At 43.5% G+C, this 16,206-nt stretch overlaps 2 protein-coding genes across 5 annotated transcripts; both read right to left on the bottom strand.

Moving 5' to 3' along the window:
* Positions 1-1,618: 1,618 nt before the first annotated feature.
* On the bottom strand, positions 1,619-10,438 carry LOC120654631 (L-arabinokinase-like). 4 transcript variants are annotated; one of them, XM_039932209.1, is made up of 28 exons: positions 10,280-10,438; positions 10,021-10,197; positions 9,796-9,879; positions 9,616-9,692; positions 9,276-9,342; positions 8,902-8,959; positions 8,750-8,817; positions 8,591-8,662; positions 8,104-8,157; positions 7,915-8,017; positions 7,701-7,810; positions 7,467-7,586; positions 7,114-7,170; positions 6,657-6,820; positions 6,391-6,550; positions 6,057-6,140; positions 5,347-5,469; positions 5,027-5,157; positions 4,869-4,950; positions 4,325-4,412; positions 4,111-4,154; positions 3,927-4,022; positions 3,765-3,841; positions 3,449-3,664; positions 3,203-3,368; positions 2,790-2,861; positions 2,421-2,624; positions 1,619-2,219 (listed from the first exon to the last, which is right to left on the bottom strand). In XM_039932209.1, the coding sequence occupies exons 1-28, from the start codon at positions 10,397-10,399 to the stop codon at positions 2,109-2,111; spliced, it is 2,985 nt and encodes a 994-aa protein (XP_039788143.1). In that variant the 5' UTR covers positions 10,400-10,438; the 3' UTR covers positions 1,619-2,108. The 4 variants fall into 4 exon arrangements, with proteins under 4 accessions (XP_039788143.1, XP_039788145.1, XP_039788144.1 ...); XM_039932210.1 differs by having other exon boundaries at positions 1,658-2,219; positions 8,600-8,662; positions 10,280-10,436; XM_039932211.1 differs by lacking the exon at positions 10,280-10,438 and having other exon boundaries at positions 9,773-9,879; positions 10,021-10,069.
* An 883-nt stretch (positions 10,439-11,321) lies between these two features.
* On the bottom strand, positions 11,322-15,409 carry LOC120654632. The gene is made up of 4 exons (XM_039932213.1): positions 14,989-15,409; positions 13,689-13,932; positions 12,565-13,109; positions 11,322-11,346 (listed from the first exon to the last, which is right to left on the bottom strand). Exons 1-3 carry the CDS (start codon positions 15,085-15,087, stop codon positions 12,793-12,795), a joined length of 660 nt encoding a protein of 219 aa, XP_039788147.1. The 5' UTR covers positions 15,088-15,409; the 3' UTR covers positions 11,322-11,346; positions 12,565-12,792.
* Between the last annotated feature and the right edge of the window lie 797 nt (positions 15,410-16,206).

A 16,206-nucleotide genomic window follows, 5' to 3' on the forward strand; every position in this document is an offset into this window, starting at 1 on the left:
GCCTATATAGTTCGGGGAGGTAAATATAACTCTTTTTCTTCAAACTAACCAAGTAGTCGAATTTGTGGAAGGTAAACGGCCGGCGTGCTGATTGCTGCTCGGATTCGGGATGTGTGCGCCTCCAACTTTATTTAGAAAAAAATTATTTTACACTTTTAAATTATTATAAAGTTTGATTTTTCATCTTTGAACTATAAAATCGAATAACATAAATCATTCAACTGTCAAAATCGGACAAATTTAATCTTTTGCATGGTTTCAAAAGTGGTTTTCCATTTTATGAAAACTAAAAATATTCAATTTAGAACTGAAAAATCATAATTAACTCATTTTAAATTAAAAATATATAATGAGTATCAAAAGTTTTCTAAAAATTTAATCTATCTATTGGCACTTGTTGACTCGAAAAGATCACACACCAAGCTCGAGAGCACCGTTCGCCAAGCTCAGACTGCAATTACTTCAAACCGAGGCGTGCCAGTCAATTTGACCTGTAAATTGACAAGGAATCAACAAACCGTCAAATTCGAGAGCGTATCGGCTGGATTTTCGAATCACTCTCACGCAGTGTATCGGCAAGAAACTACCGATACAGAAAACGACAACATATCGAACAAGATAAGCAGGTATTAAAAAGCAATCAGCAGGAAATCGGCAAGAGACCGCCGATATCGCGAGGCCGCAACAGAGGAAGCGGAGGGGGGGGGGACCAGATGGTTGCTTATCTGCTGTTCAGGAGCAGGTATATCAAATCCTAGGAGCCTATGCTTGACGCCAGTGAACAGACCGCTGCCGCAGCCGCCGACACCGCAGCAGCACCGTCCTTCTCCACCATGACGGCAGAAGAGAACGGAGGGGAAGGAGAAAAATGCAATTATTTCATTAGGAGGGAAGGAGGGGGAGAGCGCAACATATATCTAAGAGAAAGTATTAGAGCATATTAAATGGTGAGATGGAGGAGAGAGAAGAAGGGGGCTGTAAAGTTACAGCCAGCTTCAGCACAAGAATCAAAAAATTTTGTGAGATAGACAAGTGAGCCATATATTAATGGTGGGGAGCTAAATCATGGCTGAGAGATGAGCGGCAAAGATTCTTGCAGCCACCAGCAGACTAAATCATTAACCTTGCTCTGATTAGTGTTCGTGCTACGTGCGCGTGGGCCGATTCAGTATTCTGCCGGAACCTGCAGCCCTCTCCTTGGCATAAATCTAAGCTAAATCATTAGAGTTCGTGCTACGTGCGCCTGGGCCGATTCAGTATTCTGCCGGAACCTCCAGCCCTCTCCTTGGCATAAATCTAAGCTAAATCATTAACTTTGCTCTGAGTAGAGTTCGTGCTACGTGTGGGTGGACCGATTCAGTATTCTGCGAACCTGCAGCCCTCTCCTTGGCATAAATCCGGGGTCCAGCAGGGGGTAATAATTTTGTCGTTCCACGACGGATTTTCTAAATGGACAAGAGAGAATTCTTTATTCGATATATTAGAGTTCATGCTTCCTTCCGTTCAAAAAAAGTTCATAACTTCCTTGCTTGACCTTATAAAGTCAAAAATTCGCTATATGACATTAGGTTTTAATTTGGTTCCTAAAATAATACTTACATTCATTCAAAGCTGTAACTGTTAAATGGCAATTGAAAAGGCCATTTTACCTTTAAAAGTTCAGTGAAGTCTGTGCTTGGATTTGCTATATTCATGAATTGGCATCTTCACATACAGTTTCAGTCTTGACATGGCAGCGAAATTGCAAGAAACAATCTGGAAAAAAGGATAATGAAGAGGTAGCGCTCCCACCAATCGAGAATATAAAGCCTGATGGTGACATCGTAGAAGGTGGATTTTGCGATTAATCCAGTTGATCCTGCCGTAGTCCCGTGATGCCTGACGCTCATATTCGGAAGGAGCGGCGGCAAGCTATTGCTGTACTGTACACAGTGCATTATTGGCAGCGCTGCGCTACATCCTCGTCTCAGCTCGGTTATTAACACGCTGTTCGTGGCACAAGCGCGATCCGCGAGAAAGCATGGTCTCCGGGGCTCCCTGACGAGTGACGAATGCTTTACAGAACCTATACTCTACGGCCGGATCCTTGGCTCACGTAGACGAGATGGTCACGCGGAACGGCGCCGGATCTTCAGGTACCCAAACTTGCCGGCGCCCGGAGACGAGCCCTCGAAGACGATCGGTAGGTACCCTGTAGCCGCCTTGTATCTCCTCTGAATCTGAAAGGGACCAAAAGGTTCGTACACGTTAGCACATCAGGTACACCCACAGCCTTGGTGTGAATTGTGTAACTCTGTTGGCCGGGAGAAGGTGGCGTGTACATTTGGGATAAGAAAGAGCTATGCACGAATTGTAACTCTAACATGCGAGTGGATCAGGTATGTTATGCAAGTCAATTAGCATAGGATCGAGAAACGCACCTCTAATATCTCCTCGCTGCTTCTCAGGCAGTTTTTCCCGATCACACAAACCGAGCCACCGGAACCTCCACCAGTGATCTTTGCGCCGAACAGGCTAGGGCCTCCAGCTCGAGAGGTCTTCCTGTGCTGGATTTCTTGCACAAGATTGACTAGCCTGTCCGTGCCGTCAGAACCAAGCCCGCAAGCATTGTAGCTGTAGTGGCACTGCCATCAAAGGGAAAACCAAATTGTCAGCAACATGCCACAATTAATAAATTTTATATTTACTTGACCAATGACTTTTATTTTTACTTTGTTCAAAAAGAAATTTTCAGTTACAGTATACAGGTGTGGCTACAAATGGGAAAAAAAACAATGATAGAAGTGTACCTGGTACGTAAGTTCTCCAAGTGCTGAAAGTTGCCCATCTGTTTTGGCTGCTGTCAACAATGATTTGAAGGCCTACACCCCAGAAGCATAAAACATGTCAGACAGAATTAGAAGGGAAATATCTTATCAGACAGGCCCTATTTAAGAAAAAATGAGCCTAGTCAAAGCAAGTTCCCATAGAATATCATGACCATCAAGGTTTATTTATCTAAGCTAGACCTGCAAACTTCAGATAAGATGGAAGTGGCTATTATAATGGATGACAAACTTTCTAGCTCCTGCTAATTTCTAAACTCCAAAACAAAAAAAGTTACCGAACGTTTATTTATTTTTTAATAGGAAGATTTAAAAGTAGTACTGAAGACACGATGGCCACAAAGAAATAGGCAAAATGGTGTTTGAAGATGTCAAACCTCAACTCGGAAATTCTCATATATGGGATGTCTTGTAGGAGCCTTCACACAGTAAGACCGTTTTGGGTCAACTTGTGTCACCACATCATTATGGTCTCCATACTTCTCTAAAAATGCATCCCCAGTTATCACCTCTGGAATATTTTTTGCGTAAACAGCTTCATATCTGAAGCAGAATTATAACCATAAGAAAATGTAGAACATGAAACATGCTAATATTCTGTTGATTCTAAGAAGGCAAGAGACCTATGAGGTGGCAAGTTGCATAAATACTCCATTGATGCTTCAGATTTCAGAAGATCTACACCATGCTCTTCATATTCTTCAGGATTTGTGTCGCCTGATAGCGTAGGTACACATGAGGGCAACGATTCTGAAAGTAGGTCAGATGCAGCGCACTTGATCATCTTGCGACCCATGTAAGTGCCTACTCTTACAGACCCATAATCAGTCCCGCCAACACTGCAAAACTCAAGGGCAGTAAACTACCTCCGGTCAATCCAATCAATAATATGGTGAATAGATTATTCCAAATGCAAAGCTCAATCAGGAATCTATCCACCTATGTCGTATCCCAGAGTCAAGCCCCCAAAATCGTATATGAGTTGGAATGTTAACCAGCTCCTTCACTTCTGCAGGCTGCGGCAAGATTTTGACCAGTTAAATATAAAGGTAGCATGGAGCTGAACTGTAGGAATGGTTTGGATCTACAACACTTACTAACCTGGCAAACCATCGCAAGGAGTTTGTTAGCTTCTCCACAAGCAGATGCCATTTGGTCCATTACCCCGCAAGGAGCTCCGACAACACGATTCTCAACCTGCATAATTGTCCACCAACGAACAGCTCACACTCACTTGAGCATAGATGAAGGGATGAATGTAACAAAGTTTAACAGAGTACTGTACCTTTTGACAGAGTAAAGCAAGGTCTCTTGGAGCAATGTTTAAACCTACAGGCAAGAATAACACGTGACTTAGCCATTTCGCATGTCTAAATGTAAGCTAAAACATGAAGAGCTCGAAAATATCAAAAGAAATTTACAAAATTAACTACTATTGCTATTTTCTTTAAGGTTTGATGTAACAAACATTGCTGTAGACCTCTCCCGATATTACTAACCATAGGCAGCAGCGATAGCAGACATAGAAGCTACCTCCACTGACGCAGAAGAGGAGACACCTTTGCCTTCAGGGACAGATGACGAAACCTAAGGATTCAAAACAAAAGTATTACTGACGACTAGGGGTGGTAATGGGCCATGGCCCTAATGGCCTCTTCACAGCCCAATAAAGCCCTTTAAATTTTTAGTTCAAAAATACATATGTTTAGAGCTCGGCCCTTTTAGGGCCCGATCCTTAGATTTTCTAGTTCAAAATGTTGGGCCCTTTACCACCCCTACTGACGACTGATACAAATGTTACAGTTACAAGTGTGTAACAAACAGGTGAGAGCCAAACTGGTTAACATGGCATAGAAGAATAAAATGTGAATGCCAAAGTGTTGATGACTAATCAATCAACAAACATTATCCTTTACAGACTAACTACTACAAGCATATCTGATATATCCCAATATGAGAAAGGTAACACCATAGATGCAATTTTGTATATTATGAATTGTGACTGCATTCCAATAACAGGAAACAGAAAGGGTTAATACTGACCAGAATGCTCATGCTGTCTGTGAAGCGCACCCCTAGCTCAGTCATCAACACAAAAATAGTTCCAGCAACATAGGCAGCCCATCTGAGATGGAAAAGTTTTGTTAACTATCAACGCACATGAAAAGTTGTTGATTATAGAGCAAAATAAAATATCTTACTTTTGGGATGGGTCTAGAGAGAAATATTCTTTGGCCTTATCATAGGATATTGGTTTGTCACCGTCCATAAAATCAGACAGGTCCATGTCAAACGTTGGTGCACGGTTACTTAATTCAGAACCAAATGATACCTGCACAAACATATTTAGAAAGAACACCCAATGGCACAAGTGTATTAGATACTCTAGTAAACATGTGGGTCTTAGCTCCAGCGCTGCATAGTGAATTATGAAAGGAATAAAAAATGAAAATACTTTTAGGAATGCAAGATTTTGTTCAAAAAAGGTAAGGAAACATAGAAATTAAGTATTATAACATACAATTTGTAACACTGGTACTGCTCCTCCATTTGCTAGTTGTCTAGCCTGTGTATGCTTCCATTGCTTCTGCTTGCTAGGGTCGCTTCTCTGAACAGCAACATGGCATGCCTCTCGGATGGGCATCTATATATCAATCACACATGCCAAAAAAAAAAAGACACATCACTTCAGAAGGCCGCTATATCAATTCCTTACAGGTACGAACTTTACTAGGAAAGGTAGCTGCAGATAGCAAAAATCCATGCTCCTACAGTCCTAGCTACTAGGTAACTATGATTTATGAGATAATCAATCAGCAATGACCATTTGTTCTTCTTGAGAAAATGTAGGTCTAAATTAATCCTCCAAACAATAGTGGAAGATCTGGAATTATCTCAGGTAAAGAAAACTGGGTAATAAATTATTCATCCATCTATATCTATGAATAAATAAATGACAATACAACGTTGCATGCTAAAATATCCAGCATGTCACATTTAGCCCATGAGAAACATCATATGAAGAGCAAAGGTAATGGCATGAAGAGGGAAGCGAGAAGGTTAGGGGGATGCAGAAGGAAAATTCGATAAATATTGAAACATAATCATCTGTACTGTACCTGTAACTAAAACAAAAGGGAAAGGCATATAAAAAACATGTCTTGCATATGTATGCGACATTTATCACTAATCTATGAAACAAATAGCACTTGCTTTGGCAGTATAACTAACCTGCAATACAAGACTTCCAGAATAATCTGCAATGCCACCCATGACATCTAATCGCCCAGGTGCTCTTGCAACATATATTTCCTCCTATAACAGAAGAAAATCAGTTATTTTCACATTCATAGGAATCTTGTTCATAATTCAATATCGCGAGGAATGTTGCTGAACAATATTTCTTCCATCACATATTCACAGAATCTCTCAAACAAATGAAGGGTGCTCTATCAAACTTGGCTGTAACTTTATGCATGCTTCCATTTTAGTATAGAGAAGAACGAGAACTTGGCACACGATAACAGAATTCACAACTTCATACTTTTTAGACAGAACTGAATACCTCCCAGTCAAAGAGAACAGAAGCAGCAGTCCTTTCTCGAGTTTGCTTCTCAGGGCTTCTTGGGTCATTTCCAGCAAGTCCTGATAAACTCTTCAGAAAGGACATGGTATCAGTTAAGCCTTGCATATCACCGTGGAGTATCTCAAAGTCTTCGAACGATCTGAAAAGGATGTTGAACATATTTGTATCAGAATGCAACAAAGTGCCCTCTTGCAAAAACTGCAGGTGGTATAAAGTATAAAGGGGAACAAAAGGCAAAAACTTACGACTCTGCACTTCCATTAAAATCATGATATGTGAGTGCTTGACGAACACCGGTTTCTTTCTCAGAGAGAGAATACCAGTCAGGAATTCCTACATCTCTCCCAGGAGCCCTTTGTAGTTGATATCCAAGCACAATGGCATCACGCAAACGTCTTGCTCCGCTCAGCTATATTTTTATAGCAAGTTGATTGGAACAAAAAAAAAGTCATTTGGATTAAATGTTCTGAAGTAACAAACACAAATACATCATATGAAAAATTTCACAAAATAATCAAATGGAAAACTTTGCCTAGAGCAAAAACAAGGACTATTAGCAAACAAAAAAATTACTTAGCAACAGAAAATACAATTCTAGCTCTGTACTAATGACAGCAGAATCTCCATCTGAACAATCGGAGGTCCAACATACAGGGTAAATTATGGCTCAACAATTTAAATATAACTTGTACATTAACTCACCTTTCCAGAAATATACTTCTTCCCAACAGCAGTATCTTGAAGGATATGTGCAGCCACCTGAATGACCACCATTAGCTTACCTACTAAGTATTGTAAATGCAATCTAAACAACTAGTGAATCACATCATCTGTTTGGTCTAAGGAAAACAGGAGGTGGATATTAAGCTGCTGCTTCCTGACCTATTAGAAGAACTAGTTTTCCTGCAATTTAAATGCTTCTAAATATTTGGCCCTTAAAGAAAATAAACAACTTCAAGTTATTCTGTAAAAATAGAAGCAAAACATGATTGCTAGATCGAGTTTTCATAATATTTAAAATATAAATATTATATCTAACAATAGGTAGTTATTACCTCTCCACCATTTATGGGACCATCATAGCAGGGTTGAAGTGTGATAGCACGTAGAAGATAAGGTTTCCAATGCCCAGTAAGTAAATCCCTCCGTATCATCTCAATGCCACATTGGTAATGCTGTTTTGTGATAGAACAGAAGAGAACACAGAACATAACCTCAGATAGGGCACTTGAGTGACAGTGAAACTTTAAATTAGTTTTAACATAAGGTAGGACCTAAGATGTTTCAACCTCAAGCATATTCCGCAAAAATGGTTCTTCATTGAAATAATCTCTTCGAACAAATACAAATGGCAGCTTGTAAGCCAAAGCCTCACTGACAGTGCCATATCCAATTTTCCCTACATTGGAACAGGCAGAATTTTTGTTTGTGTCAAGCAACGGGTAATAAAAAAACAAGATAATAAATAACCTTAAACACCAAAGGTTATAAAAAATTCATTACCAAGCATACAGTCAGATGCCGCCATCAAATCAGGAGTGTAGGCATCCTTTGCAAGCTTAATGAAATTTGGAGGAAGCTCTTGAGTATCAGATGCACCACATACCTTTCAGAATGTATAAAATGCCAATCAGCTGAGTCGGTCAGGCATTAATGGGCAAGGGAAAATGTTACTATTCAGACAAAACATACCAAACAGAGCCATCCGTCAGGCAACCACTCTCTCTTCAGTTCCCACCCCGCAGGCTGGATAAGAATATAGCAAATCACAATGTTATTAATATTTAAATAATTAAATATACATAGAAAACAAAATTAATGAAGTTTTAAAATAACTTTGATATAATGACAAAATGAGGACTATTTCTTTCCCGGAGATTCTACCCTTCTGTTGAAAAATAGAAGGGAACACCCAGCGCCTGAATTTGGTACTGATAGTAATTTCAACTATCGCAGCATATAAACTGATGCAGCAACACCACTAGCAAAATCAGATCAGAGAGCATTACTCGAAACTGATATACCATTATAACATTGTACATGTGACTACTAGCAGATTCAGACCAACCTAAACAAGTCGAGAAACAGGCAAATCAACTGAACAGAGATGTGCTACTGACAGCCATCAGTTAGATATTAAGATGAAGTAAGGCATCTACATATAAGAAAACAGAATGACCTCACTCACCTGTCCTCCGAAGTTGAAAATGACAACCTTAATAGCATCTGCAATTCCTAGTTCCTTTCTCACCTGATACATGAAAATTATGGAACTAACTTAGAAAGCAAGAAGTGGGTTAAATTTGTAGAATACCACTCTCCAGCAGGATATACAAACCTCGGATCTAGACTTGTGCAACCTTCTGACCACAAGAGGAACATCAATGACATCGCGGAAAGCGGGCACTGCGGAAAACATAATTGAGAACTTTTTCATGAAACTGCACACCTAGACCATTAGTAAACCATTATTCAGACTTAATGACGTACTGGGGCAGTATCCGGGGAGTCGGAGCAAGAATTCACAATGGGAGTAATCTTCTGCTATCTACAATTGTTGTCAACATGCACACATGGCTAATTAACAGACAGCTTAATTATCATATTACGTATAAACAAAGAGAACAGATGCTAAACTAGAACTATGTACATTTTTTTCAAGAAATTTTACTGTGTATGGCTGTTGGGATTTAGCAGGAATATTCAGTACTAGCCAGCAATCAACGATTGATTATGACATATCAAAGTTCATTAAGCTTGGATCCACAATTTAGCATTTTTTGTGCTGCTTTACCCCCACCAACCCATCTTTCTATAAGTAGGTGTCACAAGCTCGCCTAGCAAAAGTTAAAGATCTGAGATACCTGCCACACAATTGAGCGATGGTGATTTCCAGCTGCTACGACATACTCTGCATAAATGAAGTCCCAGCTGCAGACCAATAAGATATGTCAGGGAATTCAACTTGCATGTGGGAGTATGTTCAGTAATCAGCAATTCTTTTTCAAGTTTAGAGCAAATCAAGTTCAGGCAAAGCATGGCAGATAGTATGTAATAGTTGACTGCAGCAAGTAAACACGAATCCCCAGATACCTACACCCCATCAAGTTGGGGAAAAAAAGGCATAACTGAATCTAATGTTTATCTGTAGGACGTCATGCTTTTCGTGACACCTGGAACGAAGGAATCGAAGTAACCACCAACCTGAAATTGGTGACGCACACAGATCGAATGCCGGCATCTGCAGCGGCCCTGCACGCCACGGGGACAACATCTGAAACCTGCAACATTTGGTCAAGTGGGTTGTGTTCAGTCCTGTACAGTATTCAGAAATGTTCAGAGACAAGCAGTAACAGCTAACTGTCAGTGATCATGGTACGACACCACTAGGTCGGCCTTGATCGAGTTGAGCCACTCCACTTCGGCCTTGAGGATCGACTCTCGGGGCACCACGGCCGTCTGGTGATACTGCATTCCGCACGCAAACGCGATTACGCGAAGCAGGAGAGAAGTCAGTGCGCGCGAACTCTGAGGTCGAAGCGAGGGGCAGGAAGCATCGCGGTGGGATGGAAATGGATTGTGCCCGTTGTTAAGCCCCCGGAAGCGAACCTTTTCGAGCGAGGCGAGGCGGTCGACGGTGAGCGCGTCGGCCTGGACGGCGCCGCAGTCGAGCAGGACCTTGCGGATGTGGAGGCAGGGGGAGCTGATCTCGGTGGTGAAGACGAACTCCGGCGCGGCGGTGACCACGTGCACGTCGTGCCCCGCGGCGACCAGGTGCCGCACGACCTGCAGAGGACGCACGCGGACGGAATCACGCGCAGCGGACAGACACGGGGAGGGTGGAGGGAGACGGGGCGCCGAACCGGACCTCGAGGGCGCGGGTGGCGTGGCCGAAGCCGTGGCCGGTGATGTAGTAGGCGAACACGAGGTGCTGCGGCGGCGCGGTCACCTCGCCGCCGCCGTCCCCGTCCCCGTCCCGAACCCTCATCCTCCGCTTGCTGATCGAGCGATCACACAGTCTCGCTCTCTCTCTCTCTCTCTCTCTCTCTCTCTCTCTCTCTCTCTCTCTCTGCGGCTTTGTTTCACCTGAGTGGACTCTCTCTCTCTCTCGGTGGTCTCGTCTCCTGTTTTAAGTCGCCGTCGCGTAGGGGGTTTGGTCACATCCGATCCCGGCGCCGGCTTCAATGCGCCGCCGTGCGTTGCGCCCATTCGCTTATCCTCCTACCAAACCGCTGGTGCGGGACTCTCATCAAGTCATCATCTGATCATCGTTGATTCGTTTGGTCTCGTGGTACAGTGAGGTCCGAGAGTTTGGGAGTCTCAAGCAACAATGATGTGCGGTCTATGCTTTGCTGCAAGGGGATGGGATCATGGGACTACGCGGTATGGATATCCTTATCCTCCAATCTTATCTTCCGGGCATGATGGCAGAAGCAACCTCTAGTTATCCTGATTGTATAAATCACTGACGTCATGCCTGTAAGTTGTAACCTTCCTCCCCACGTCCTAAAATACAAGGATTTGTGACTAAATCCATTCTAAGTTGGGACGTATGAAAAGAAAACAAGAATTTTGACAATGTGAAATGAGCATCCATAATGAAATATACTTTCATAGTTTATTCCATTTATTTTTGGTGGATGTTAATATTATTCTTCATAAACATGGTCAAATTTGAAACAATGACATATGAAAAACTCAGAAATCCTTATATCTTGGGACAGATTAGTAGAAAATATAACCAAATATTTCCAACTTTTGACAAAAATTATATGCATATTCTGAAACCTGGAATGCTTTTTCGCAGTTTTAAGGGTGCATTTTTTTTTCCTTTGACCTGGTTTCAAAAGTCTTATAATGCCATAAAAAGTTTCAGCTCAAATAATGTCATTAGAAGTTTATAGACCAGATGATGCCAACTCCAACGTATCATATCTGTCGTGGTGTGCAAACCCACAGCCGGGTGGCGTAATGCACCCGCCTAAGCCCAGAGGGTGAGTACTCGGGGGTTAGCTAGGATTAGCCCAATCTCGGTGGAAGGATGCGATGAACACAGCAGGTTTAGAGTTGTTCGGGCCGCCGGAGCGTAATACCCTACGTCCACTGTGTGTTGTATTGCTTGTGTTCCCTTCGTCTCGAGAGAGTCTGAAGAGTGCGAGAGAGCTTGTGTACAAGCTGGGGGAGGAGCTATGCCTGTCTCTGCATGTGTGAAAAATTGTGGACCCTCCTGTCCCTGTGAACCTCCTTCCATTCTACCGTGTGTGCTCTTCCTTTTATAAGCCCAAGGGGAGCAGTACACTGAGCAGGACCCCGACAGGTGGGCCCGGCGATGTATTATAAACTACACTTTGGCCTTCAATGCCTCAGATCCGGAGATCTTGTCGTTCGCTTCCGTGCGTAGCTTCTGACTAGGGATGGTCTTGAGCTGTCCTGTCGGAATAGAGTCTAGCCTCTGGAGCCGCGCGTCGAGGTCATGATGAAGCGTCGAACTATTGAACCAGTCCGCTGTAGCAGCGTGCACTGTTGCTCCAGTTAGTAGCTGGTCATCATGACTCGTCGCCCACGCGCGCGGCGCTAAGACACTGCTGCGTGCCTCGGTAAGAGACGAGCCGCCTTGGAAACAGGCAGGCTTACCGTGTTGTCATGTCACACCTGTCCAACCCGTGAGTGGGTATCCGATGCCCTGCTCTAGCAGCGCACGCCCCAACCTGGCGGCAGGAGGGCTAGCTTCAGGCAGAAGACTCGTGCCTGTGGGACATGTAGAGGCACCAGACCCGGGGGTCGACAGCCGCACCCACATGGGCACGTGGCAGTTCCGGACCCCTGCCCAAGCGGGGAGCGGAGGTCCGGAGGTCGGCCCTGTGGGACACGTGACAGCGCCGGACCCTGGGGTCGGCGGCTGCGCCCACAGGGGCTTGCGAGGGCTCCGGACTCCTACCCAAATAGGGTGCTGGGTCCGGATCCCTTAGCTGGCTCGATGACTCAAGCCTCCTGGAGGTCCGGCTTCCACTTGTAGAGGCCCAGGTCCGACCCGCGGAGGTTCGGGACCTGTCCGCGGGGGGTCCGGACCCGTGGTCCGTGGTTGCCGCTCCTGAGCGCCTTCGTCCTTGTCTTGTAGGAGAGGGTACTCCTATCCGAGTGTACCGACAATATCAATTAATTGGATGTCAACCTAACGAGGTTCACCTGTAACAAGTAGTCTACTGACACTGAACCGGGAAGATCAGCATGCACCAGGAGGTATCATGCTACGCATACTCAATACGTTGTTTGGTTATCATACGATGATCTAAAGTAGCCACTAGCCAGCCACTTCCTACACAGCTGGTGGAGGCCCATTAGAGGATTCCTTAAAACACAGTATACAGGGCCTCCCGGCTGTCACCTTGACCACATAACATGGGCTGATGCATTTGGTAATGATGGCGGGGTCATACAATGTTGCCACTGGTGAACGTTCTCGCCGTCGAAACCCCCAGCAGTTGCTTCAGGCGCTTCCTCAACATCCATAGAAGTTACTTCACTCTCATCGGCCTCCATAGGCACTTCAAAAGTCTGTTTGCTCTCTGGCTCAGACGCAACCCAGTCAGATCTTATAGACATTTGCGGTGGTTTCCAAGGAACTAGAGCCAAGCTGTTGCTACGCCCCGGAGATTCATCCTCCAGCTCAAGATAGTTCGCTTGATTGAAAGCATGGTCTGAAAAGTAAAAAGGGAGAAGAAACTGGTGAGTTGTTAAATTCAGAACACATTAAAGAAATTTAAAAAGCAAACCAATGAATAAGCTCCACGAGGAGACAAAAGAACCAAAGAGAATAGAAGGACAAAGATAATCATTTGCAAGTACGTCGCATTAAAAATCACAGAACAGCAATGGATGCAGAATAATTATAACACTAAAAAAAGATCATATGCAAACCATGCAGTACCCACCCAAATTGGAATGTAGACAGGTGCTGCCTTCCTAAAACAAATACTCATCTCATGTCCCTAGGCAAATGGACGACATGCTTGCAAATATTCAACTACTAGGCACAACTAAGTAGAGACTCTTTGCAGCTCTGAATAACTTGCTTAAAATATTTATTATGCAACAGATTGGGACATGTCATGGATATAAAATTTCACAGATCATCTAAATAGGTTAGTGCATATATTACATTTACATAATGTTAATACAAGGTCTGGAATTACATTTGACACTGGTAGCATAGATTCAAGGGAAGAGTAAATTTAAATATAAGTGAGAGCTGAGATGGTTGGTCACAATCTACTTACTTTTTAGACCACGAATCAAGTCTGGACTGACTATGAATGATGAGCTTGAAATGCCAGTGTTATATACTGGTTTGTATAAAACAAGTGCCATGTCCTCACTAGGCACATAATGTGACATTGAACCTTCCATCATGACTTCCACACTGGGCATATTAACACCACCATTGATTTTCTCTCCCAGCATCTGAAATGAGATGGAAGGAGCTGGTGGTTCTTCTTCCATGATTGGTGGGAGCCCAGGGTCCTACCAAAAATAAGCAGCACTTTATTCTGTGACACATTACAGTTGCAGTAAATATTCTGAGTAAATATTTCCAACGAATGCAAAACATTAATATGACAGAATGCTTAATTATATGCACAACAAGATATGCAGAGCACCAATGCAGGACAAACCTCGCTTATCTATATACATGTAGAAGAAAATTGCAACACATATATTTTTCCTTCTTCACTTGAAAGTCATCAAAGAGAAGGCAAGGGGCTACTTTGCTAGATAATAGGATTTGTCTCAGCAAATGCATAGTAACTAAGGCTTATGGAATTGGTGTATAGAGATGATGCCATAAGAACACCCTGGATATAATCCTCAGACAAACCATGCTATACTTCTACACAAAAGAATTTCAATGAATAATAAAACGTGCAACTACCTGTATGTAAACAAAACAGACATTCTCATGAAATAGGACGACCAACAAAAAGGCTACCGATTCGCTGGTTGCGTACAGTGTTTGCAGAAAAGACAGTTTCATTACCTAAATATTCAGTAGGGAGCTCCTGACAGCAGTACTGCCTGACAGGGCAGATACTGGTGAGTAAACTCAACGTTTAGTTAATCAGGAATTAGCGAATGGTACAGAAACTGGACGCCAGAACTGATCAAACTTCTACTGAATATTGTGTGCCAATTGCATGAAGATGCTTTAAACACATAGCCACTTATACAGCTCTTAGACATGACGGTAAGCATAGAGAATCATTAAGTGCAGGAGCTAACAGTGGCACAATCCTGGGACCGTGCGATTGCATCAAATTACCACCTGGAATTTGTGACTATCTACCACAACTGAAAAATATATGAAGGCAACCGCTCCCGCTTTAAAAAATATATATATCATTAAAATAAAAACTCTCCCTATAATCAACAAATCAAGGTAGGCGTCCATCAATTATCACTAATTGGAGAGGTGAACACGCATGCACAGTAATTAGGGCAAAAGTTACGCCTCTAAAAATAGACATTAATCACAAACTAAAATGGGTAAAAAAATGCACAAAGACAAGCTCAACAACTAACCAATCTGCGGCTCTTGGCGGCGGGGCCGGAGAGGGAGAAGTCGGAGAGGCCGTCGACCACCTGCTCCAGTTCTTTCCTCTTCCCCGCGAACCCCACCATCGTCTCGTCCACCAGAACACGAGGCCCCGCGAAATCCTGCCGCGGAACCCGCAGATTCCTTGAGGAACCCGCCGGAATCGAGAGCTGGAGGACCCCCGGAGTGCGGCCGCGGCTGCCCCGCCGCGCTCGCAAGTGCTGTGCTGCCCGTGGGGGTTTTCGCTTCGCGCGCCGCGAGATCCTTGGGGAGGGTTTTCGCGCTTCCGATTTCGCACGCTCCGCTCGTGTGCGGCTGCTTGCCTGGTTTGGCAAAGGTTTGTTGGTTGGCTCGCGCTGGAGGAGGCTTCCAGAAAAACGCGGCGGCCTCGAGCATGCTCACATACAGGTGGGGTCGGATTTGCCCCCACTGTTTTCAAGAAAGTCCTTACTATCCCTAAAAAAAACCCGGGCCTGTTTCGTTTCAGTTGCGCTACACGCGCTGCAAAGATCTAGGCCATGTGTTGGTTTACCCGTGAAAACGTTTTCATGAAAACTTTTTGTTACTTTAACCACCAATTAAGGGTATTAAATAAAATCTAATTATAAAATTATCTCCACAACTATGGTACTGTAGCAGTTATTCTAACTAATGAGGCATTTGACCGTACAATTAGTGAATAATTAAGCGCGATCACTGTAGCATAACTGTAGCCAATCATGATGAAACTTGAGTCATTAGATTCGTATCGAAAAGTTACACTCATCCCTGAAAAGATTTTGCAAATAGACTTCATTTATTACTCTATGCGGACATTCGTCTTTTTGTGAAATTGTGATGTGACCTTTAACCAAATATGGCCCTAGCGCCGGGTCGACTCCCAACTTGCTCGAAGCCTTAGCGCCGCCGCCGGCGTCTCCAGCCTTGGTCCCCTCCTTCTCCTTCGGGGTCTCGCCCGAGGCCGAAGGGAGTGGAAATCCATTATTTTTTTTCTAGTTTCTACATTAGATCGAGTCATTTAAAGTAAAAGTCTTCTAGGTTTAGAGTCTCTCCATGTCAAGTCTCTTGATATTGGAGATTTATTTCTTCCTCCTCCTCTCCGGTGACGGCAAGAGGGCAGGGTGGATTCGTCTTCTCCATGGCGGATCTGTTGAAGATGAGGGCGACACCGACATTAACAACTTCATTGATTTAACAACATGGAG

This window comes from Panicum virgatum, chromosome 1N (genome assembly GCF_016808335.1).
Source record: "Panicum virgatum strain AP13 chromosome 1N, P.virgatum_v5, whole genome shotgun sequence".
NCBI lineage: Eukaryota > Viridiplantae > Streptophyta > Magnoliopsida > Poales > Poaceae > Panicum > Panicum virgatum.

Bases quoted from the DNA above. Each gene is read 5' to 3' on its own strand.
- LOC120654631 (XM_039932209.1), bottom strand. From the start codon at position 10,399: ATGAGGGTTCGGGACGGGGACGGGGACGGCGGCGGCGAGGTGACCGCG. The intron at 6,141-6,390 runs GTATTCAGTTCT...CTTCTGTTATAG, and splicing joins CTGTTCTCTTTGACTGGGAG to GAGGAAATATATGTTGCAAG. The intron at 4,023-4,110 runs GTACAGTACTCT...ACAATTATGCAG, and splicing joins TTGCTTTACTCTGTCAAAAG to GTTGAGAATCGTGTTGTCGG.
- LOC120654632 (XM_039932213.1), bottom strand. From the start codon at position 15,087: ATGGTGGGGTTCGCGGGGAAGAGGAAAGAACTGGAGCAGGTGGTCGAC. The intron at 13,933-14,988 runs GTTAGTTGTTGA...TATTTTTGGTAG, and splicing joins CCGCCAAGAGCCGCAGATTG to GACCCTGGGCTCCCACCAAT. The intron at 13,110-13,688 runs GTAAGTAGATTG...TTTACTTTTCAG, and splicing joins CTTGATTCGTGGTCTAAAAA to ACCATGCTTTCAATCAAGCG.